Source organism: Coregonus clupeaformis, chromosome 34 (genome assembly GCF_020615455.1).
Source record: "Coregonus clupeaformis isolate EN_2021a chromosome 34, ASM2061545v1, whole genome shotgun sequence".
In the NCBI taxonomy this organism is placed as follows: Eukaryota; Metazoa; Chordata; class Actinopteri; order Salmoniformes; family Salmonidae; genus Coregonus; species Coregonus clupeaformis.
The window spans coordinates 14,509,117-14,533,194 of NC_059225.1; the positions used below are offsets into that span (position 1 = coordinate 14,509,117).

Sequence of the window (24,078 nt, forward strand, 5' to 3'; positions counted from 1 at the left end):
TGTAGATACACTGTAACACCACTATTTATTTACGCACACACATAAGTTGAGATCAATCATTCACACTAAAGAAATTAAACTAAGAAACTTTCCTCAGATAATAAGTGACAGATCATTCTGCTAACAATAATCTAAATGCTAAACATACACAGTAATACACACACGAGGGGTGAACTTCACTTGGGCTGTTTCGGGCTTAGTTGGCAGACGTGTTGATTTGATTGAAGAGTTTATCCTTGATGACTTGAGACATCAGACCATGGATTGCCTCAATGGTTGTCTTGCAGCTTGAATAGCCAGGGGAAAAAAGTAAAGTTACGTTTCGCTCTGGACATGAAGAGGTGACACAGATGACCTATCCATCAACAGACAGGTCAGATGAATTAACAGATAGGTGTTGCATTCACGGGAGAAACTCAAGAAATCCCAACTATTGTATAAATAAGCAGACATTGAATAGGTAGGTAGGACATGCCATCAGCTAAAAAAGTAACTAATCATTCCTATCACATCTACACACAAATAATGTGTGATCAAAATAGTTACAAAACATATTGCAATAATACAGATATTGTATAACTTAAAAGTATCCAGTCAGTCAATACCTCCGCCTAAACAAAACATACGGTGATGTATGGTTCTATGTCAAAAAACGATTTACCATGACAATATTAGAGTGTCATGCTATGAATCAATCACTAAATAGCCTGAGGTCTGGGCCTGAATGCCAAATCAATAAGTAAGCCCAAATAAACATGATCTATATTGTGTTGCCTTACCTGTCTCGTGTAGCTTTGGCCAGTTTGTCCTCAGACTTCCTGTCGTGTGTGTCCAGGCCCAGCATGAAGCTTCCTCTTCCCAGCTGAGCCTCCGACTGCTCCAGCTTCTCAGACAGGTCAAACACCTGGCCTGTGGTGTATTCTGAATTCTGGGGACACAAGGACACACACATTGGATTATGTACCTATATGTTATATTGTCATGTACCATGATCAGACGAACGCATACGATTAAGTTAATCAAAGCATGTGGAAGCAGTAGCCTATATACCGGTCCGTGTGTGGGCTATCTACACACACACACCTTAACCAGGGAGAATGTTCATGCACAATTTCACCATCACCTATTTTCTTCACCACTACTGAGACATTCAATACAAGTATGCTGAACTTGATAAAGGCTTAAATGGCTTGCCAAGTCGCCGTGAAAAGGGTTCGGTGAAAAGGTTTGCCTAAGGTGAGGCCGTGTTTTCCATGGAGCAGGCAATTAGGAGACAATGACAGGGGCCCAGACTGTGGTAACAGTGTAGTGACTGACAAAGCCCTTCGCCAATGGAGCAGCCGATTCCTGACAACTAGTCAATCCATCTTCATCCAGAATGCCCAGAGTCCACTGTTTGGATAGTCCGCTGCCTTTAGACTGTTTAGCCAGAGCGGCGGCATCCACAATGGGAATTCACTGGGGCTTTCAATCTCTAGAATGTATTGGCGACGAGGGAGATGATCCACAGTGAACGACAGCGACATCTGTATCATCACATCTCCAAAGCATGGATTCTTTGTTTGCAGGTTAACATGGTGGCCTCAGTCATATTAATTAACCCATGTTTGTAAATCTGTACAATGGACTTCAAAAAATAATAAAACAAATAATCCCCCCAACTGGCCATATAAAATGGCTATTAATAACAATCTAAATAAACAGAGGGATTTGTATTCATATGCAAGATCTGCACCTCTACTTCAGCTGCTCCTTGATTCCGTATTGAATTGTTATATATCTAATTGTTGTGTTCTACAAATTGAACATTGCTTGATTAAGAGTTATATTCCAAACACTTACCGTCAGAAGACTTGAAGAGCTCAGAGTGTTGACCCAGTATTTATTCCAGAGGAGCTCCAGTAATTTTCGGTCGAGGGAAGACTTGAAATAAGTCACCTCCAGGGCATAATACCTAAACAAACAAAACCCCACGGCACTTAGTGAATAATTACACAATGTAACTTAAATGAAGAAAATATTACCTTTTATTTACCACAGTGTTACTAAGGCATTATTACATCATAAGGACTTGAACTTGTGCTATAGGCCACATCAACCCTAACACATTATTTTTTTTTTTAAGTAACTTGTCATGTTTACCTAGAAAATTTGCAAGATGATGCTTAAGATTATTTGTGTGCCTAAACATTCTGCCAGTTTAAATGTCCAACAGGACTCACTGTTTGCAGTGCACACCGAAGTCTTCGATCTTGTTCAAGGGAATGGTCTGATACTCAGAGGGTCCTTCATCAGGAGGTTTGTAACCCTGAAAACAACGCAGACAATTTTTAGACTCATTGATACATTTATATTTACAGAGAGGAAATCTTAAAATAGTCTTAAAATATTTTCCCAATCTGATAGAGACACTCAGCTATCCATTAAGGAATTAGCCACTAATAACACATTTTTCAAATGGAGACATTTAACACAAGATTGACAATTAATCATAATATTATTTCTTATACAGTAGATACAAGAAAATCTTAAAAATAAATGTTCCATGTTGTATGGATAATAAATACTGTATAATAAATGATATATTAGGTATTTATGAGTTATTTTATTTTTCCCCCAACTTGTCTAATGTTACATGTAATAGAGCTAAAGACTGAAATAATTGCGAGAAACACATTTTACTCCTTACTTTGGGGTATGTTCTGAAGGCGCCAAGATTGACTTTCCCTGCAGATATGGTGCGAGTGGGGTCGATCTGGGAGGGAACGAGATACAGTAGAACAGGAAAATGCATTCCGAGGTCAGACAGTCTCTAGAGATCACCCCAAGCTGGCCACCAGGAGTGACGTTTTTTTCTTAACTACTGCTGCCAGTGTAGTCAAAGTACACACTTAATTACCCTATGTCCTTGGCACTGCAGCCCTGCGGTTCCAATCAAGTGCAAATAGCATCTACTGTTACAAAAGCCTAATATTTGCCCGTGCCTCTTGGTGAACTACTACCATACATCAACAACCACTAAAGGGATGCCTAAACCTGATTGCACCCCTCTCAGTTACTCATGCATGACCTTGTACCCGCAAAAAGAAAACCAAAGTACTGTATTTAGGAAACAGTCTAATAAAAGGCAAATGGAAATTCGAACATTTTGTATTTTGCGGGTATTGAGCTATTGAACTATGGGCTGAGGTTGGGGCAGGAGGTTGAGCTTTTACTGTACTCACCACCACTGCCACGAAGGGCTCTTGAAACTGCTGGTTGAGCATCTGAGTGCTGACATCGATACCTGACAACCAGCAGCCGTAACCTGGGTGACTGTGGTACCAGCCAATGGCGTTCTCCAGCCGACCAACCTGACAGTTCACAAATGGCAAGGCATCAGCATCAAGTCAATGAAGAGATAGTTCCAACATAGTGTCCAATATGTTACCACTGTGATAAAACAATGGACACAGTTCTCCCTAAAATATCAGATGTTTTGATCAATCCTTTTCTGCAACATTGAGGACTAAAAACATGTCCCTCCCTTCCAGGAGTCAGTCATATTACCTGTTTGGCATTCTCAATGTAGGCAGCCATGTATTCATAAGCCGCAGCCTGGGCGTTGACCCGGGTCTCTGTGCCCTCCACGGGTAAGGCAAAGCTGTCCATGATGTTCATGGTCTCCCCGTCCACTTTCCCCAGCATCAGCCCCATCACCTCCAGGTTGCCCCCGGATCTGGCGTGCATCACCATCTTCAGCAGCGCCAGAGCAGAGATCTTGCAGTACTTAAAGTATTGATGACTACGGGACAGCAATCATAGTAATGTGAATTATGCATAGGGAACAATGACATGCATTTGTTACTGCCAGTTCAGCTAGCTAGCACTACCAGCTAACTAGCTAGCTAGCTTGCAATGTAGGGAGAATTCTCATTGTTGACATGCTAACTAGCTAGCTAGCTAATTTAGCTAGCAGCTAGCTGGTCAAGCTGCGTTAACTCAGTCCAACAAAGAACTAGCAAGCAGTTGCAAAGAAAAGCAACTGACAATCTATAAATATATACTTACTCCTTTGTCCATGGCTTCGCAGCAAGGATTTCTTGTTGTTGTTTTTTGTCATATTTATAGATTTCATCTATGCTCTGAACTTCCTGCATACTGTTTTGTAGCTCCCATGTTTTCTGTGCCATGCTACTCCCTGCCATTTTGACAAACTAGTTTCAATACCTCTCTAAAATATAAAGTAATACTAGAGAAAAAAACTAGAGAGAAAACTAGAGTGTTATCAAACGCTTAATATTTCAAAAACCTCTAGCTAGCTAATAATAACATAATCAAAAAACGGTATCTCTTGCTCATCTACTTGTTCAGGGAGCCATGACACTGGTCTGTACCATGCTGTGGGAAAGGAGGACATACACATTTTAAAATCAAAATATAAGGTGACCGTATTATTTTTGTTAAGTTAATGATGATAGCTACATAGGAAACTATCAAATTAAGCCAGAAATGCATGGCCTTTAACAGATAAACTCATGCTTTTATTCACCAACAGCTCAAAAACACCTATTAACGTGATGGTTTAGTCCAAACAACACAGCAGACGACGTGATACAAATCGAAATGCTGACATCTTCTGGGGAATGTGTGAAATGCAGACGCTTTTTACTGATTTGTTATTTGGAAACAAAGTAATTAGTACATTTAATTTAGCTTTGAAGGTTCAATAATGTCAATTTGTTAATATTGTTAGAGTTGCGAAGCAAAATTTTTTATTCTTAAAAACAACCTGATAAAAAACGTATTGAAGTTATTGTGGCAGTGCGAAGTCTCGCGACCCTGCCGCATTAGCAGCACCACTTGATGCACATTCATTTAACAGCGCACTTCATCATTCTTTGTTTGCCACAAAGACTGTTCATGCGGTAAGCTACCATGTTGGTTTGGGTTAATATTTCCCTAAACGTGTTGCATGATAATTTTTTAACGTTTTGGGACAAGTTTCTAACATTCGCAAGGACTGTAACTAAAGTTAATCAGCTAGCTTTGTGTATCGTGGTTGCCTAACAACGGAAAGATAGATGCTCTGAGCCTAGCTTTTTTTAATTTCTCATTTCGAGCATCAAACAAACTGTTCAGCTTTTACTGTTCGTTCAAAGGTTTATATTTGAACAATATATTGTTGATTGACAGCCTGCCTGTATTTGTATTTTATGTAGAAATGGATAACCTAGACAGTTTTTTGGAGGAACAGATAACCAAAGTGGCTAAAGAGAGGGCATGTTTGGAAGAGGAGGATCCACCTTACATGACAATCAAGGTGTGTAATGGTTCCAATGTAATAATGAGAAATGGCTGCAAACTCCAAATGTTTGGCCAAATGTTAGTTTCATGTTAAATGCTTGCCTCAAATGTTGTCAATGATTTTATAACATAAATGATTGAAGTAAATGGCCAATGTGATCTTTATTTTGCCACTGCAACAGACAAAGGCAGACAATGTAAACTCTGTAAAGGAGAACGCTGCTCCATTTGACTGGGCATCAACTCAGAGAAGACTTCCAAACCCTGGCAGAGGTACAGTGTAGCCTATGTTTCTATGACCACCACCATCATCATGAATTGTCATGGGGCAAGGTGTGGTTTGTTGTCTGTCTGTGGAATTGGTAGTGATATGCAGCACTAGCTAATGTTTAACGTCTGTTTTTTTTCCAGAGGAGAGTTCAGGATTAAGTTTGCAGTTGGGAGCAGAATATGAGCAGAAGAAGCAAAAACTTCAGCAAGAGCTTCGTTTGGACTACAGAAGATATGTGGCTCAGGTTTGCAGTAGTTATTATTATAATACTTTTTTTATTTCACCTTTATTTAACCAGGTAAGCCAGTTGAGAACAAGTTCTCATTTACAACTGCGACCTGGCCAAGATAAAGCAAAGCAGTGCGATAAAAAACAACAGAGTTACATATGGGGTAAACAAAACATAAAGTCAAAAATACAACAGAAAATATATATACAGTGTGTGCAAATGTAGTAAGTTATGGAGGTAAGGCAATAAATAGGCCATAGTGCAAAATAGTTACAATTTCGTATTAACACTGGAACGATAGATGTGCAAATAGAGATACGGGTGCAAATTAGCAAAATAAATAACAATATGGGGCTGAGGTAGTTGGGTGGGCTAATTTCAGAATGGCTGTGTACAGGTGCAGTGATCGGTAAGCTGCTCTGACAACTGACGCTTAAAGTTAGTGAGGGAGATAAGAGTCTCCAGCTTCAGAGATTTTTGCAGTTCGTTCCAGTCATTGGCAACAGAGAACTGGAAGGAATGGCGGCCAAAGGAGGTGTTGGCTTTGGGGATGACCAGTGAGAGATACCTGCTGGAGCGCAGACTACGGGTGGGTGTTGCTATGGTGACCAGTGAGCTAAGATAAGACAAGGATTTGTCTAGCAGTGATTTATAGATGACCTGGAGCCAGTGGGTTTGGCGACGAATATGTAGTGAGGGCCAGCCAACAAGAGCGTACAGGTCACAATGGTGGGTAGTATATGGGGCTTTGGTGACAAAACGGATGGCACTGTGATAGACTACATCCAATTTGCTGAGTAGAGTGTTGGAGGCTATTTTGTAAATGACATCGCCGAAGTCAAGGATCGGTAGGATAGTCAGTTTTACGATTGCATGTTTGGCAGCATGAGTGAAGGAGGCTTTGTTGCGAAATAGGAAGCCGATTCTAGATTTAACTTTTGATTGGAGATGCTTAATGTGAGTCTGGAAGGAGAGTTTACAGTCTAACCAGACACCTAGGTATTTGTAGTTGTCCACATACTCTAGGTCAGACCTGCCAAGAGTAGTGATTCTAGTCGGGTGGGCGGGTGCAAGTAGCGTTCGGTTGAAGAGCATGCATTTAGTTTTACTAGTGTTTAAGAGCAGTTGGAGGCTACGGAAGGAGTGTTGTATGGCGTTGAAGCTCGTTTGGAGGTTTGTTAACACAGTGTCCAATGAAGGGCCAGATGTATACAAAATGGTGTCGTCCGCATAGAGGTGGATCCGAGCGTCACCAGCAGCAAGAGCGACATCATTGATATACACAGAGAATAGAGTCGGCCCGAGAATTGAACCCTGTGGCACCCCCATAGAGGCGGCCAGAGGTCCAGACAACAGGCCCTCCGATTTGACACATTGAACTCTATCTGAGAAGTAGTTGGTGAACCAGGCGAGGCAGTCATTAGAGAAACCAAGGCTATTTAGTCTGCCAATAAGAATGCGGTGGTTGACAGAGTCGAAAGCCTTGGCCAGGTCGATGAAGACGGCTGCGCAGTACTGTATTTTATCGATCTCTGTTATAATATAGTTTAGGACCTTGAGCGTGGCTGAGGTGCACCCATGACCAGCTCGGAAACCGGATTGCATAGCGGAGAAGGTACGGTGGGATTCGAAATGGTCTGATCTGTTTGTTAACTTGGCTTTCAAATACTTTCGAAAGGCAGGGCAGTATGGATATACAGTGGGGAGAACAAGTATTTGATACACTGCCGATTTTGCAGGTTTTCCTACCTACATAGCATGTAGAGGTCTGTAATTTTTTATCATAGGTACACTTCAACTGTGAGAGACGGAATCTAAAACAAAAATCCAGAAAATCACATTGTATGATTTTTAAGTAATTCATTTGCATTTTATTGCATGACATAAGTATTTGATACATCAGAAAAGCAGAACTTAATATTTGGTACAGAAACCTTTGTTTGCAATTACAGAGATCATACGTTTCCTGTAGGTCTTGACCAGGTTTGCACACACTGCAGGAGGGATTTTGGCCCACTACTCCATACAGACCTTCTCCAGATCCTTCAGGTTATGGGGCTGTCGCTGGGCAATACGGACTTTCAGTTCCCTCCAAAGATTTTCTATTGGGTTCAGGTCTGGAGACTGGCTAGGCCACTCCAGGACCTTGAGATGCTCTTACGGAGCCACTCCTTAGTTGCCCTGGCTGTGTGTTTCGGGTCGTTGTCATGCTGGAAGACCCAGCCACGACCCATCTTCAATGCTCTTACTGAGGGAAGGAGGTTGTTGGCCAAGATCTTGCGATACATGGCCCCATCCATCCTCTCCTCAATATGGTGCAGTCGTCCTGTCCCCTTTGCAGAAAAGCATCCCCAAAGAATGATGTTTCCACCTCCATGCTTCACGGTTGGGATGGTGTTCTTGGAGTTGTACTCATCCTTCTTCTTCCTCCAAACACGGCGAGTGGAATTTAGACCAAAAAGCTATATTTTTGTCTCATCAGACCACATGACCTTCTCCCATTCCTCCTCTGGATCATCCAGATGGTCATTGGCAAACTTCAGACGGACCTTGCGTGCGCTGCAGGATTTTAATCCATGACGGCGTAGTGTGTTACTAATGGTTTTCTTTGAGACTGTTGTCCCAGCTCTCTTCAGGTCCTGCCGTGTAGTTCTGGGCTGATCCCTCACCTTCCTCATGATCATTGATGCCCCACGAGGTGAGATCTTGCATGAAGCCCCAGACCGAAGGTGATTGACCGTAATCTTGAACTTCTTCCATTTTCTAATAATTGCGCCAACAGTTGTTGCCTTCTCACCAAGCTGCTTGCCTATTGTCCTGTAGCCCATCCCAGGCTTGTGCAGGTCTACAATTTTATCCCTGATGTCCTTACACAGCTCTCTGGTCTTGGCCATTGTGGAGAGGTTGGAGTCTGTTTGATTGAGTGTGTGGACAGGTGTCTTTTATACAGGTAACGAGTTCAAACAGGTGCAGTTAATACAGTTAATGAGTGGAGAACAGGAGGGCTTCTTAAAGAAAAACTAACAGGTCTGTGAGAGTCGGAATTCTTACTGGTTGGTAGGTGATCAAATACTTATGTCATGCAATAAAATGCAAATTAATTACTTAAAAATCATACAATGGGATTTTCTGGATTTTTGTTTTAGATTCCCTCTCTCACAGTTGAAGTGTACCTATGATAAAAATTACAGACCTCTACATGCTTTGTAAGTAGGAAAACCATGTATCGCGAGATCTTGGCCAACAACCTCCTTCCCTCAGTAAGAGCATTGAAGATGGGTCGTGGCTGGGTCTTCCAGCATGACAACGACCCGAAACACACAGCCAGGGCAACTAAGGAGTGGCTCCGTAAGAGCATCTCAAGGTCCTGGAGTGGCCTAGCCAGTCTCCAGACCTGAACCCAATAGAAAATCTTTGGAGGGAACTGAAAGTCCGTATTGCCCAGCGACAGCCCCATAACCTGAAGGATCTGGAGAAGGTCTGTATGGAGTAGTTTTTTTTTAGTCATTTAGCAGACGCTCTTATCCAGAGCGACTTACAGGAGCAATTAGGGTTAAGTGCCTTGCTCAAGGGCACATTAACGTCATTTAGCAGACGCTCTTAGCCAGAGCGACTCACAAATTGGTGCGTTCACCCTATAGCCAGTGGGATAACCACTTTACAATTGGGGGGGGGGGTAGAAGGATTCCTTTATCCTATCCCAGGTATTCCTTAAAGAGGTGGGGTTTCAAATGTCTCCGGAAGGTGGTCTCCCCACTGTAGGTCTGTAACAGTTTGGATCTAGAGTGTCACCCCCTTTGAAGAGGGGGATGACTGCGGCAGCTTTCCAATCTCTTGGGATCTCAGACGTTACGAAAGAGAGGTTGAACAGGCTAGTAATAGGGGTTTCGACAATTTCGGTGGCTAATTTTAGAAAGAAAGGGTCCAGATTGTCTAGCCCAGCTGATTTGTAGGGGTCCAGATTTTTCAGCTCTTTCAGAACATCAGCTGTCTGAATTTGTGTGAAGGAGAAGCGGGGGGGGCATGGGCAAGTTGCAGCGGAGGGTGCAGAGCTGGTGGCCGGGGTAGTAGTAGCCAGGTGGAAAGCATGGCCAGCCGTAGCAAAATGCTTGTTGAAATTCTCGATTATTGTAGATTTATCGGTGGTGACAGTGTTTCCTAGCCTCAGTGCAGTGAGCAGTTGGGAGGAGCTGCTCTTATTTTCCATGGACTTTACAGTGTCCCAAAACTTTTTGGAGTTAGTGCTACAGGATGCACATTTCTGTTTGAAAAAGCTAGCCTTTGCTTTCCTAACTGATTGTGTATATTGGTTCCTGACTTCCCTAAAAAGTTGCATATCGCGGGGGCTGTTCAATGCTAATGCAGTACGCCACAGGATGTTTTTGTGCTGGTCAAGGGCAGTCAAGTCTGAGGAGAACCAGGGGCTATATCTGTTCTTAGTTCTGAATTTTTTGAATGGGGCATGCTTATTTAAGATTGAGAGGAAAGCACTTTTAAAGAACAACCAGGCATCCTCTAGTGACGGAATGAGGTCAATATCCATCCAGGATACCCGGGCCAGGTCAATTAGAAAGGCCTGCTCGCTGAAGGGTTTTAGGGAGCGTTTGACAGTGATGAGGGGTGGTCGTTTGACCGTGGACCCATTACGGACGCAGGCAATAAGGCAGTGATCGCTGAGATCCTGGTTAAAGACAGCGGATGTGTATTTAGAGGGTACATTTGTCAGGATGATATCTATGAGGGTGCCCATGTTTACAGATTTAGGGTTGTACCTGGTAGGTTCGTTGATAATTTGTGTGAGATTGAGGGCATCTAGTTTAGATTGTAGGTTGGCCGGGGTGTTAAGCATATCCCAGTTTAGGTCACCAAGCAGTATGAACTCTGAAGATAGATTGGGGGCAATCAGTTCACATATGGTGTCCAGGGCACAGCTCGGGCTGAGGGGGGTCTGTAGCAAGCGGCAACAGTGAGAGATTTATTTCTGGAAAGGTTTAGAACATAATCTATTATACTGTTCCTTACTAAGGCACCATGATGCGTATGTAGAATATATACAGATAATTGTACGTTTCTAAATGCAATGTCTTAGTTCTCCCAAAAACGTGCAGGAATTTACTGGCGAGGGAAGAAAGGTAGGGAATCCCTTTCTCGAACTGTCCACATCACATCAGCTGAGGTGTTATTGAAAGCAGCCTTTAAAATGGAATTTCCTTTGAAGAACAGAGTTTGGGTTGGAACCATTGTTACAGGACAGCATCTATTAAAACAGATCTTATACATATTCTTGCCCCTAAACAGAAATCGGTTGTCAAGTTTTAGTTTCTCATTCTTTTGTTATTCCCCGAGTCACACTGACCCTTCCAATCTCTAACTCTAGAAAAAGGATCTACACGCTGGGGAGCCCGGCCCACAGGCTCAAGGCCTCTCCTTACCCATTGGTGAGAGGAGATTTGCTAAGGTAGCCATTTACTCTTGTGTGTGCGTGCGCGTGTGTGTGTGTGTGGGAGATACTGTAGTGGGCGTAAACAAAATGCTAGGTCACCATGGCCAGGCTAACATACCGACCAAGCCCTCTGTCATTGCACCAAGAGGCACTTTTACTTACCTTGGCATGACTTAAGGAGTGATATATTAGTGGTTTACGTTCGTTTCCCAATGTTGATTGTGCAAGATAAGATTTGGTGTCCCACAGCAACTACTTTAGTTGACACTTGTGTATGTTGGCTTGCTGTAGCTAACTTAACACCGTGTATACCTGGAAAAATGAAGCTAAGAAGAATACTCTTCAATAGATTTTTTTTAAGTGACTCAATGGCTTGTGATTTGAGGATGGGCAAGTTTGTGTTTTCTTCCTCCAGGACAAATTAAGGGATGAAAGACAGAAGGAATACAACCTCTTCCTTAAAGGACGGTCAGGGCACATAAGGAGTCCATCTTCAAATGCCTCTCAGGTAACAATAGATTATGCACACCTTGAATATGATGTAGGTCTTTTTTGTGAAAATATCTCTCGACTTATTCAATGTGTTTTTAATGAGTTTACGTTTGATTCTCCTGTTTATTGGCTACATTTGACTAAGATTCTACAGCATGTTGCCACATTTTGATCATTTAACACATCTCTTTCCTGATTCACAGGTGCAGGCCCCGGAGACTGTGAGTCCAGCTGTACTTTATTCTCCCCCAGCCATCCCAGAGGCCCAGTATAACACCCAGGTTAACCGTGGAGGCCTGCCTTGGGAAAGAATCCCAGAGGCCCAGCATAACACCCAACTTAACCATGGAGGCCAGCCTTGGGAGCGACTCCCATCCAGGAGGGACGCTGCAACCCTAACCGACAGGGGGACAGAGGGTCAGGCCCCACGAGGGCGGAGGCGCTGGGAGCTCCACAGACCAGAGGACTCCCTGGAGCGCTGGGAGAGAAGGAGGCCCAGGAGGAGAAGTAGGCGCAGGGATGAGTACAACTCTGAGGAGGAAGAAGAGGAGTTTGAGTTCTTGGAGAGGGGGAGACCCAGACAGAGCCGAGAGCCAGAGTATACTGGGAGAAGAGAGAGGAACATAGTTTATCACAGCCCTGACAGGTGCATCACAGGAGAGTTGATAAGATCCAGCACTACCCCATCTACAAGCTATGTTTTTTTTTCTATCGGCAAACCACTTGCCGCTGTAAAGAAATACCCTGAGTGTACAAAACATTATGAACACCTGCTCTTTCCATGACATAGACTGACCAGGTGAATCCAGGTGAAAGATATGATCCCTTATTGATGTCACTTGTTAAATCCACTTCATTCAGTGTAGATGAAGGGGAGGAGACAAGGTAAAAAAAAAAAATTGTTAAGCCTTGAGACAATTGAAACATGGATTGTGTATGTGTGCCATTTGAGGGTGAATGGGCAAGAAAAAATATTTAAGTGCCTTTGAACGGCGTATGGTAGTAGGTGCCAGGAGCACCGGTTTGTGTCCAGAACTGTAATGCTGCTGGGTTTTTCACACTCAACCGTTTCCCGTGTGTTTAAAAAATGGTCTACCACCCAAAGGAGATCCAGACAACTTGACACAACTGTGGGAAGGAAGCATTGGGGGCATCTCAAGGAAAGTGTTCTTAATGTTTTGTACACTCTGTGTAAATATATAAGGATCATTGTAATCTTCCTGTTTAAAGGCCCAGTGCAGTCAAAAATGGAATATTCCTGTGTTTTATATATATTCCCACACTATGGGGTTGGAATAATATTGTGAAATTGTGACAATTATGAGAATGGCCTTTTATTGTAAGAGCTGTTTGAAAAGACCACCTGAAATGTCAGCCTGTTTTGGTGGGATGGAGTTTTGGCCTGCCTAATAACATCACCAGGCTGTAAATTAATTAATAGACCGATAGGAAAGAGGGTTCCAAACCTCTCTGCCAATAACAGCTAGTTTTCAGTTTTCCCCTCCACACTCAGACCACTCCCAGACAGTCTTAGCAAAATTCTTCCTTGAGCAATTGCTCTTTGCCAAAAAGCTATTTTTCTTTCTTTTTGACCATTTTTTAATTGAAAAAAAAAATCACAGTAAGGTACTTAATTTTTATTCTGAAATTATTTGATGGTGAGATAAAAACAGCTGCAGTGGACCTTTTTTAAAAATAGTATTTTTTTTCTCCTATGGCAGAGTTCTGCGGGAGAGGAGGGAGGTAGAGCCCCCTGTTGTCCATGAAGAGGACTTCAGAGACCGGATCAGAAAGACCCAGTCGGTGACACCAAAACCCAAGTACTGAGTGACCCACTGGAATTAAACTCATTAGATTAGTCAGGGCCTTTTTCCTTAACTAAAATTGAGGGAAAATGTATTAAATGGCCACTAAGGTAATCACTTTAGCTGAGTTGGCCACCACGTGTATAAAACCTCTCTATCGATCTGTTCCTGTATTGATTGCGGAGGAAGACTACAAAGGAAGCAGAACTGTAATGCACAAGATTTATATTTAGTCCCGACTCCCCAGCTTGTTTCTTTATTGCATTTATTGCATAAAATATTTAGTTCTTCCGTTGGATTTGATTTTCATACAATTTCTGTGCTTCTAAATATAACCACTATCAATAAGCTGTGGAAGAAAGCATTCCCTCTCACTACTATTGAGGTTAGGGTTTTAGCCCCAGGCAGACACTCACTTCAATTCCATCAGTGGAGCTGCATTGATCTGACTGGTGATGTGATGGGTCTTTACTCTTAGTGTCTGGGTCACTGGGGAAAGAGAAGATTGCAGTCAGACACTGGGATCTGTTGTGGTAGTGTGTGATGTGAGGTGCGGGTTGACTTGGGTGGGGCTGCAAGGAGTATTGATTGGTTAGGCTGTGTGTTTTATGAGGTGGTTCATTGATTGGGTGAACTGAACTGCAGACGTTTACCTAGCTACTGTCTGTCTATGTAACGGTGTAACTGTTCTCCAGTGCTGTGATGCCAGCGTCCATGAAGACCACCGAGAGATCCAGGTCTGCAGCACACAAGGACAAGGCCGAGTTTTTCACGGGACTCATGATCGGTAGGAGCCACTCTCATTTAATGCATGTTTAGCATGTGTGTGTGTTCAGGTCTGATCTTTAGATACAGTTAGGCTATATCTATATACCGGTAGCTGTAACTAATAACATTATATGTGTATTATGTATGTGGCTATATGAGAAATGCGCAATGTGAATGATGGGTAACGTGTAATGTACAATTTCTATTTTGTATACAGCTGTGTCTAAGATCATTTCCTCCTCTGGGACATTAAAGTTAATCCTGTCCTAGACATGAACTAACTGAAACGTGAAACAATTTTTTTTTTGGGGGGGGTGAACATGATTATTATGGGTAAAAAAAAATACTCCAGGCCAAACTTGAACATCTAAAACGTATCAATTATAATGGACCTATATATTTTCAAATAACTGCCTTTTTTCTGACCCACATTGATTTTGACAAACAAATCGGTCAAAAAGAAGTCTGTGCGGCCCTCCGTTGAATTTTGAAATCCCGATGTGGCCCTCGAGCAAAGAAGTTTGCCCATCCCTGCTCAAACACATGCTTGTTAAGTTGTAAGGCTATTTGTTGTGTGTTGGGATTTTTCTCAGGGGCAACAGAGGGGGATGTGGCCACACAGAGGAGGAAGGACCGCTACAGACAGGAGCTACTGGAACAGATGGCTGAGGGGCAGAGGAACAAAAAGAAGTGAGTTTAACACTGGGAGATTTCATGGTATCTTTCACACCAGTATGGGCCAAGTTAGTTGTCAGATAGGACCTATGTTGGGTTATACACTGTGCTTTTTTAATATATATTTTTTTAGGGAGAAGGATCTTGAGCTGAGGGTTGCTGCCACTGGGGCTAATGATCCAGAGAAACAGGTAAAAGGGTTGCGTAGGAAAGTTTTAGATAGTTAAATGAATAAAAGCATATTTTTTGAGGATGTATTGCATACAGCCTGTCCTTAAAATGCATACTGTATGACATTTCAGAGTAGGGTTAATCATATGAAAGAGAATGTAAGGTCATGGCTAAACAAATATGCTGTGGTGGTAACAATATTGTAAGGATGTGTACTCTTAACATTTGTAGCAGTGCCAGAATGTAAATCATGTATTTCAAGCTTTGGAGGAACAAACAAATATGTCATACCAAGATGTTTGTTTGTTCACTAATTACCAGTGACAAGTGTGACTGTTTTTACTTGGGTTTTTACGTTTTCATAAAAGACTTGGCATCATATCTGAATTACTTTGTACTTTACCATAGACAATGACTAGAAACTTTCACCCTGATGTGTTCCATCATTTCTGACCACCATGAGTCACAGGGTCTCTTTCCACCTTTACTCCCAGCCTGACCGCATTAAGCAGTTTGGGGCGGTGAACCGCGAATATGAGGGCCGGAGACGTGACGTCCCCTATAGACCCGGAGTAGGCCTGGATGCCCTGGGGACCAACTCTAGCCCCAGGCCCCGCCAGGAGAGGCCCGAGGCGGGCACAGAGGAGAGAGGTCCCCCTGGGAGGCCCCGTGTTGCCTTCCCCTCTCCTCCAATGGACTACACTAACGTCCTGGGCCAACTAACAGGGGCAGGGGGGCCGCGGTTAGGGATGGGGGCTGGAGCGGGAGCAGGGGCAGGCATGGGGGTGCCTGGGGTCGCCCCTCTCAATGAAGACTTCCACAGGAGCCTCTCTAGTACCCTGGGAGAGATAATCGCCCCAAGGTACAGTGAAACAAGAAGGGGTAACAAAAGTCAATCTTTACTTGGTCAGTTGTTGTATTTTTTGAATGTGTATACTAAAATTGTGTGCGATTGTGTGTTTGCCGCTTTTTCCAGAATTGCTAGCTTACCTCCTCCATTGCCGCCCACTCTAACTGATGCCTACAGGACTCCATATGATGAGGCCTATTACTACTATGGAGCAAGAAATCCTCTGGACCCAAATGTGCCCTACTGTTAGTATCTCAGTTAACAGCTGGCCCAAATATGCTGTACTAAGTGTTTTAGGAAAGAGGCCTCGTGACAGGATGTGACCATAATCCTTTTCTCTCTTCTTATTTTGTAATATTGTGCACTCAGAGGTTTAGGATCTGTCTATCCTTAAAATGAGACAGATTTATTGCAGACAATTGTGATTCACTGTTATTTAATTCTCTTGGGAATATCTGGTGACTCCATTGTCGGCGGTGACTCATCCACCAAGCCTTAAATACACCCCCTGGAGCTCTCCATGGAGGGTCATTACCATTTTATTATGAAGCCACTATATCACCAGATCAAGGGCCAACAGGGCTTGGCACGGTTTCCCATAACGCTCATATGACCCGCTCATGATTTATACTGCTCATGGACAGACAGCTTATTGGAAATGAGTTCCACAGACTCCCAGTCCAGATGTATGTGAGCAACTGGATCTAATATGCTCCACTTCTGGATAAATGCCTCCTATTGTTCAATAGCCAATACTCACTATACTTTATGAAATGGGAAAGTATCCATCCAGGGCAGTGGTGGCTGGTAGTACTTTAAATGCGGAGGACGGGCTCATAGAAAGGCTGGAACGGAATGAATGGAACGGAATGAATGGAATGGTCTCAAACACATGGTTTCCATGTGTTTGGTACCACTCCATTCCATTAATTATGAGCCATCCTCCCCTCACCAGCCTCTTCTGATCCAAGGCTGTGTGTGTGTGTGTGCCGGGTGCAAACGTGAGTGCTACAGCTCTGTGCCAAAACATGGCAATCTACTAACATAACTTGAGAACACCCGTTGTAGCTGCCGTCGTTAATGCAGTAAAGGTCTAACAATGTTTTGGACACTTTTGGTGTGTGTTTGATTTGATATCCAACTGATAATGTGTTTTCCTATCTTTCCCATTAGATGGACCTTGGGGAAGTGGAGGGCAGCCCATGGTCTTCCCAAATCTGCCTCCAGGAATGATGCCTCCACCTGGACATCAAGGGGCCCGGTGGGTGTCCTTAGTACAGGACTTCCATAACTTTCCACTTTGTCTAGAGACCTGCACACAAGTCACCCACTCACACACACACAATCACACCAATGTGTTTTCATACAGCTCATTGCTAAGTAACTCAACCTGGGGGCGGCAGGTAGCTTAGTGGGTAAGAGCGTTGTGCCAGTAACCGAAAGGTCGCTGGTTCTAATCCCCAAGCTGACTAGGTGAAAAATCTGTCGATGTGCCCTTAAGCAAGGCACTTAACCCTAATTGCTCCTGTAAGCTCTGGAAAAGAGCGTCTGCTAAAATGTAAATGTAACTTCAGTTTTGAGTTATTTAAAGAACCAGAAGAGGGCACCCTAAGCAAGCATTGAGAGCTGTGTGTAGGCAAATGTCTCTGACAACTAGGGATATTTTGTTGATAGGGTTACCCATAATGTTTAAATGTCTTTCTCCAGAGGAGCCAATTGGCATGATGTGGCCCCCCCTGGAGCTGTGCTGGGTGTCGGAGCTATAGGAGAGAGGCCCAAGCAGTCCAAGGAGAGTGTGTTGAACTACCAGGAAGCACTGAGACAACAGGTAGGCTACACATTGAAAATGTATTTAAACTTTGTTTAAACAAGGAAAACCCCATTGACATAAACAATATCACAGGACATTATGATACAATGAGACGTGTATGTGTGAAATACTCCGGGGGTCTCCAGCCAACCACACCTTTCATACACCATAAATCACTCACACCTGGGCTTCATTTTCTCCCCAGCTGTGGTATGGAGGTGGGGTAAGTGTTATGGAGGGGTGGGTTAGCCGTACTCTCATTAGTGTGATAAAAGACTGAGAGAAAAATCTGTCCTCTCGTCCTTACCTCACCTTACTGACTCCCTCTCTCTATCTCCTTCACTTCACCTCTTCTCTTCTCTTCTCTGCTGGTCATATCTGCTGGCCATCTCTGTGGACTCACGACTGGCCAAGATTGACTAAGCCCAGTTTTAGTGAAGGATAAACCATTAAATATTGATCCAGTTTCTTAGTCATCACAGCATTATTATGTGGACCAATAACTGCATATTTGGGAAAAGATAAATGTTTTGCTGTGTTGTGCGCTACTGAACACGACCCTGTGAGAGTGAAGGTGGAGGGCGGCTCAGTGAGATGCTAACTCTGCTAGCTATCAGCGTCAGACTGTTGTGTTTCCCTCTGCTGATGCCAGAGGAACAGGAAACCAATAATTCAGATTAGTGACAGACTGCAATATTTTGACAGGAAGAGATCAGGCGAGAGTGGAGTCAGCACTTTTCCAAGGTAAAGGGAGTACAGCAGGAATATCACTATTCAACCCTCTATTGCTTTGAGATGTAAAATAGAGAGGTATCCTTAACTTTCTGTTAGAAGAGATTTCTAAACTTAAGTTACAAGAGCTTTGGAATAGAGAATGTTCTTATATCTCTCAAATTAACTGACATTTTTTAAATGAAATGTAATGACCAGTACTTGATGGCATCTTTCCAACTCTGGCCACAGATCCAGGAAAGAGAGGAGCGAAAAAGACAGGAGCGGGAGGAGAGGGATCGCTATGATGCCAAGATGGAGGCGGAGATGAAGGCCTATGACCCCTGGGGGAAGGGGGGAGGAGGGGCCCCTCTCAAAGACGACAGGGGAAACCTCATCAGTATGTCACCTTTGATTTTATACATCATAGTCATTAGTCCTCATTAGTTGTTCTGTCTTCACTGTTAGATTTAGGTTTATTCATATATATATATATATATATATATATATATATATATATTTGACTGTAAAACCAAAATGATAACTTCTCTGAATTTGTCTATGAAACCTTAGTTTTCAGTCACTTGATTTAGTCTAAGCCTCCGGGTTATTGCTCTGTCAACATCTCTGTTATCATTGCATTGGCCCTTGTGCGAGGAGGCACTTTAGCTGAAGCTGTGTCACCACTACATTAAAAGTGTCTCTGTAGCTGATAACGATGCCTCCATGCCTCCAGGTGATCTGAACAGAATGCACAGGACCAACAAGGAGGCATATGTGAACCCAGAGTCCAGGGACAGGAGATGGCCACAGGGCTCTGTAGGCAGGATTGGAGGAGGAGGGGGACCCACCCCCAGGGGAATATCAGGTAGCCCAACTCTCACAGGCACTCTGTAAATGTCAGAGTTTTCACTTTCCTAGTCTTTTGTGTGTGAATTGATGAGTCACCCCTCTCCATCCGTCCCTGCAGGTTTCTCCTTTGCCCAGACGTCTCAGTTTGCCCGAAGCAACGTGTTCAGTGATCAGCCTACTCCAAAGCAGCTCCAGGAGCAGGACACATACAAAGACTACCTGAAGCAGCAGGTACCTGGTCCTACAGCCCTCAGCCTACACCCAGGGAGAACACCCACCTCCACGGGCTCCTCTGGAGTAATAACGGAACCATGCTATTGATCTGTGGATACTATGGATCAAACAAGACCCACAGAAAGGTTCTTGATAGATGTCTGTTGTTCAAAAGAGCCCGTCCAGGCTGTGCTCACAAACCACGGTCAGAGTGATGAACAGTTTTGTTTGTTTTGTGACGGACAGATCGAGGAGAAGAGGAGGAAGGAGGCGAAGGAGAGGGACCGTGAAAGGATGGAGGAGGAGAGGGAGGAGAAGAGGCTAGCAGAGCAGAGGGTTCTTATCCAGCAGGAGTTTGAGGAGGAGCAGCAGGGGAAGAAACGGAAGGAGATCGAGGTGAGGAGGAGGTTATCATTTTATATTAGATACATGAACACACATTGGTTGAAGGATGCATTGTCCAAGTATTGAAACTGGGCCCTGTCTTTTCCCCTGCTTTAGCAAAGTGTCAAGAATGAAGAGCTGATCCGCCAGGCTGAGGAGCGCCGTAAGGAGGCGGACAGGAAGAGCAGGGAGGAGGAAGAGCGTCAGAGCGAGACCCTGAGACAGCAGGTTGAGAGGGAAAGACAGGCGCGGAAGGCAGAGGTGTGTAACATGTTCACAAGATACTGGATACTGGGGGCCTCCTGAGTGGCACAGTGGTCTAAGGCACTGCATCGCAGTGCTAGCTGTGCCACTAGAGATCCTGGTTCGAGTCCAGGCTCTGTCGCTGCCGGCCGCGACCGGGAGACCCATGGGGCGGTGCACAATTGGCCCAGCGTCGTCCAGGGTAGGGGAGGGTTTGGCCGGCAGTGATGTCCTTGTCCCATCGCGCACTAGCGACCCCTGTGGCGGGCCGGGCGCAGTGCACGCTTACTCGGTCGCAGTGCACGCTGACTCTGTGTTTCCTCCGACACATTGGTGCGGCTGGCTTCCGGGTTAAGCGGGCACTGTGTCAAGAAGCAGTGCTGCTCGGTTGGGTTGTGTTTCGGAGGACACATGACTCTCGACCTTCGCCTTTCCCGTGTCCGTACGGGGGTTGCAGCGATGGGACAAAGACTAACTACCAATTGGATACCACGAAATTGGGGAGAAAAAGAGGGGTAAAATACCACAAAAAAACACTTGATGTTGTATTGAGCCGTCTGAATGGGAGTTGTGCTTTGTCCTTTATGCAGAGCCAGAGGGATCCGTCACCACCTATCCCAGCCCTGCAGAAGAGACTGGGGAAGCAGCACCTCACTCCCAGACCTCCCTCTGCTGTCAGCCAGCTCTCTTCTAGGGCCCTGTCCGTAAGTCACTTGGTCACCCTAACCCTAGCTTCATGTACAGTGCCTTGCAAAAGTATTCATCCCCCTTGTCATTTTTCCTATTTTGTTGCATTACAACCTGTAATTTAAATTGATTTTTATTTGGATTTTTATTTGGATTTTTTATTTGGTGAAGTGAAATGAAAAAAATAACTCTGGAGGAGCTCTCCAAACAGGTCAGGGACAAAGTTGTGGAGAAGTACAGATCAGGGTTGGGTTATAAAAAAATATCCGAAACTTTGAACATCCCACGGAGCACCATTAAATCCATTATTAAAAAATTGAAAGAATATGGCACCACAGCAAACCTGCCAAGAGAGGGCCGCCCACCAAAACTCACGGACCAGGCAAGGAGGGCATTAATCAGGCAACAAAGAGACCAAAGATAACCCTGAAGGAGCTGCAAAGCTCCACAGCGGAGATTGGAGTATCTGTCCATAGGACCACTTTAAGCCGTACACTCCACAGAGCTGGGCTTTACGGAAGAGTGGCCAGAAAAAAGCCATTGCTTAAAGAAAAAAATAAGCAAACGCATTTGGTGTTCGCCAAAAGGCATGTGGAAGACTCCCCAAACATATCAAAGAAGGTACTCTGGTCAGATGAGACTAAAATTGAGCTTTTTGGCCATCAAGGAAAACGCTATGTCTGGCGCAAACCAACACCTCTCATCACCCAGAGAACACCATCCCCACAGTGAAGCATGGTGGTGGCAGCATCATGCTGTGGGGATGATTTTTATCGGCAGGGACTGGGAAACTGGTCAGAATTGAAGGAATGATGGATGGCAATAATACAGGGAAATTCTTGAGGGAAACCTGTTTCAGTCTTCCAGAGATTTGAGACTGGGACGGAGGTTCACCTTCCAGCAGGACAATGACCCTAAGCATACTGCTAAAGCAACACTCGAGTGGTTTAAGGGGTAACATTTAAATGTCTTGGAATGGCCTAGTCAAAGCCCAGACCTCAATCCAATTGAGAATCTGTGGTATGACTTAAACCCATCCAACTTGAAGGAGCTGGAGCAGTTTTACCTTGAAGAATGGGCAAAAATCCCAGTGGCTAGATGTGCCACCTGTACCCCCGCACATTGACTCGGTACCCCCTGTATATAGCCTCATTATTGTTAATTTATTGTGTTTTATTTTTTTATTTTTTGCTTTAGTTTATTTAGTAAATATTTTCTTAACTCTATTTTCTTCAAACTGCATTGTTGGTTAAGGGCTTGTAAGTAAGCATTTCACGGTAAGGTCTACACCTGTTGTATTCGGCGCATGTGACAAATAAGATTTGATTTGATACGATGTTGTTAGCTGATATGTAAAATACCGATCCAGGCTTTGTACGATCTGGCATGCTTCAGCAAAGTCTGGGCAGAGGCTTCATGTCCACACCCCGGCTCAACCCTAACCCTTGCTTCATGTCCACACCCCGGCTCAACCCTAACCCTAGCCGTAACCTTAACCCTAACCCCTGTAGAGACACACACACACACACACACACACACACACACACACACATACACACTTACTCTCATTGTTCCTTGTGTCCCCAGGAACGTTCTATGTCTGCACCACACTCTCCACCTGTACCTGCCAGGAGAAACCAGCTCCGAGCCACAGGTTAGATAGAGCAGGGTTTTCCAAACTCGGTCCTGGGGCCCCCCCTGGGTGCACGTTTTGGTTTTTGCCCTAGCACAACACAGCTGATTAAAATAACCAAAGCTTGATGATGAGTTGGTTATTTGAATCAGCTGTGTAGTGCTAAGGCAAAAACCAAAACGTGCACCCAGGGGGGCCCCAGGACCGAGTTTGGGAAACCCTGAGATAGACCACTCAAAGAAATACTGGAGAAAAGACCTGACTTTACTGATATCTTCTCTCATCACATAAAACCCTTCTCTCAACTATGTTTCTTTCCCTCTCTCCACGGTCTGTCTGTCTCTACCTGTCCATCTCCCTGCCAGAGGACCAGCAGCAGGGTGTGATCAGTGAGTTGTCCACGCTGCGGAGGCAGCTGCAGAGCGAACAGAGACGGCTGGAGGGGCAGCTGCTGCAGAGTAACAGAGAGGAGACAGACACACCCCTTTACACCAGGTAGGCAGGACAGACACACCCCTTTACACCAGGTAGGCAGGACAGACACACCCCTTTACACCAGGTAGGCAGGACAGACACACCCCTTTACACCAGGTAGGCAGGACAGACACACCCCTTTACACCAGGTAGGCAGGACAGACACACCCCTTTACACCAGGTAGGCAGGACAGACACACCCCTTTACACCAGGTAGGCAGGACAGACACACCCCTTTAAACCAGGTAGGCAGGACAGACACACCCCTTTACACCAGGTAGGCAGGACAGACACACCCGTTTACACCAGGTAGGCAGGACAGACACACCCCTTTACACCAGGTAGGCAGGACAGACACACCCGTTTACACCAGGTAGGCAGGACAGACACACCCGTTTACACCAGGTAGGCAGGACAGACACACCCGTTTACACCAGGTAGGCAGGACAGACACACCCGTTTACACCAGGTAGGCAGGACAGACACACCCGTTTACACCAGGTAGGCAGGACAGACACACACGTTTACACCAGGTAGGCAGGACACACACACCCGTTTACACCAGGTAGGCAGGACAGACACACCCGTTTACACCAGGACAGACACACCCCTTACAGTAACACCAGGGCCACAGTAGGTGACAACGTTGACAAACCTAAACCATTTACCTTGAACAGTCTTGCCCTTATTGCCCAGGCTATGTTCAGGAGGAACAAACGTTTCATGAATGGTGAATGCCCTTGGCTTCAATAACAGAACTTTGCTCTGGTCACGCATGGCTCTTCAAAGTGCTGCGTGTATGCAAACACTAGTGCACCTTAAAAGCACTGGAGAATACATATTTGAGCCTCTGCCAGTTAGAAGGCTTTCCTCAGGTCGTATAAGCAGCCTATGCTGAATACCCCATCATGCCTGCTTCGGGTTTGATAGAAGCACTTGAAAGTGTCGAACATCCACAGGCCCAGGTGCTATAGCTTTATTCTGATTCTGACAATACACTGTAATCCATGTTTTAAATTAAAAACCAGGACTTACCAGATACTTGTTTGTTCTGTAAGCTGTACTCTCGTCGGTGTATGGT

At 44.5% G+C, this 24,078-nt stretch overlaps 2 protein-coding genes across 2 annotated transcripts in view; one reads left to right on the forward strand and one right to left on the reverse strand.

Moving 5' to 3' along the window:
- LOC121549860 (COP9 signalosome complex subunit 5) lies at positions 1–4,387 on the reverse strand. The gene is made up of 8 exons (XM_041861805.1): positions 4,051–4,387; positions 3,550–3,784; positions 3,225–3,353; positions 2,690–2,755; positions 2,223–2,308; positions 1,843–1,954; positions 780–928; positions 1–287 (listed from the first exon to the last, which is right to left on the reverse strand). Exons 1-8 carry the CDS (start codon positions 4,185–4,187, stop codon positions 197–199), a joined length of 1,005 nt encoding a protein of 334 aa, XP_041717739.1. The 5' UTR covers positions 4,188–4,387; the 3' UTR covers positions 1–196.
- A 413-nt stretch (positions 4,388–4,800) lies between these two features.
- Positions 4,801–24,078, forward strand: part of LOC121549475 (centrosome and spindle pole associated protein 1) — a 28,247-nt gene continuing 8,969 nt past the window's right edge. The window contains exons 1-24 of the mRNA XM_041861273.2: positions 4,801–4,907; positions 5,202–5,302; positions 5,469–5,559; positions 5,698–5,801; positions 11,164–11,244; positions 11,645–11,737; positions 11,925–12,367; positions 13,443–13,541; positions 14,222–14,313; positions 14,888–14,984; positions 15,103–15,160; positions 15,635–16,002; positions 16,117–16,235; positions 17,164–17,251; positions 17,698–17,818; positions 18,506–18,544; positions 18,764–18,911; positions 19,248–19,379; positions 19,482–19,594; positions 19,823–19,972; positions 20,078–20,221; positions 20,794–20,907; positions 22,478–22,544; positions 22,889–23,018. Of these exons, the coding sequence (XP_041717207.1) occupies positions 5,204–5,302; positions 5,469–5,559; positions 5,698–5,801; positions 11,164–11,244; positions 11,645–11,737; positions 11,925–12,367; positions 13,443–13,541; positions 14,222–14,313; positions 14,888–14,984; positions 15,103–15,160; positions 15,635–16,002; positions 16,117–16,235; positions 17,164–17,251; positions 17,698–17,818; positions 18,506–18,544; positions 18,764–18,911; positions 19,248–19,379; positions 19,482–19,594; positions 19,823–19,972; positions 20,078–20,221; positions 20,794–20,907; positions 22,478–22,544; positions 22,889–23,018 (2,990 nt within the window). The 5' untranslated portion in view covers positions 4,801–4,907; positions 5,202–5,203. The remainder of the gene's footprint in view (positions 4,908–5,201; positions 5,303–5,468; positions 5,560–5,697; positions 5,802–11,163; positions 11,245–11,644; positions 11,738–11,924; positions 12,368–13,442; positions 13,542–14,221; positions 14,314–14,887; positions 14,985–15,102; positions 15,161–15,634; positions 16,003–16,116; positions 16,236–17,163; positions 17,252–17,697; positions 17,819–18,505; positions 18,545–18,763; positions 18,912–19,247; positions 19,380–19,481; positions 19,595–19,822; positions 19,973–20,077; positions 20,222–20,793; positions 20,908–22,477; positions 22,545–22,888; positions 23,019–24,078) is intronic.

Excerpts from the sequence above, each read along its gene's own strand:
- LOC121549860 (XM_041861805.1), bottom strand. The coding sequence starts at position 4,187 with ATGGCAGGGAGTAGCATGGCACAGAAAACATGGGAGCTACAAAACAGT. Across the intron at positions 1,955-2,222 it reads TTCGGTGTGCACTGCAAACA|GTATTATGCCCTGGAGGTGA; the intron begins GTGAGTCCTGTT and ends TTGTTTGTTTAG. Across the intron at positions 929-1,842 it reads GCTCTTCAAGTCTTCTGACG|AATTCAGAATACACCACAGG; the intron begins GTAAGTGTTTGG and ends TTGTGTCCCCAG.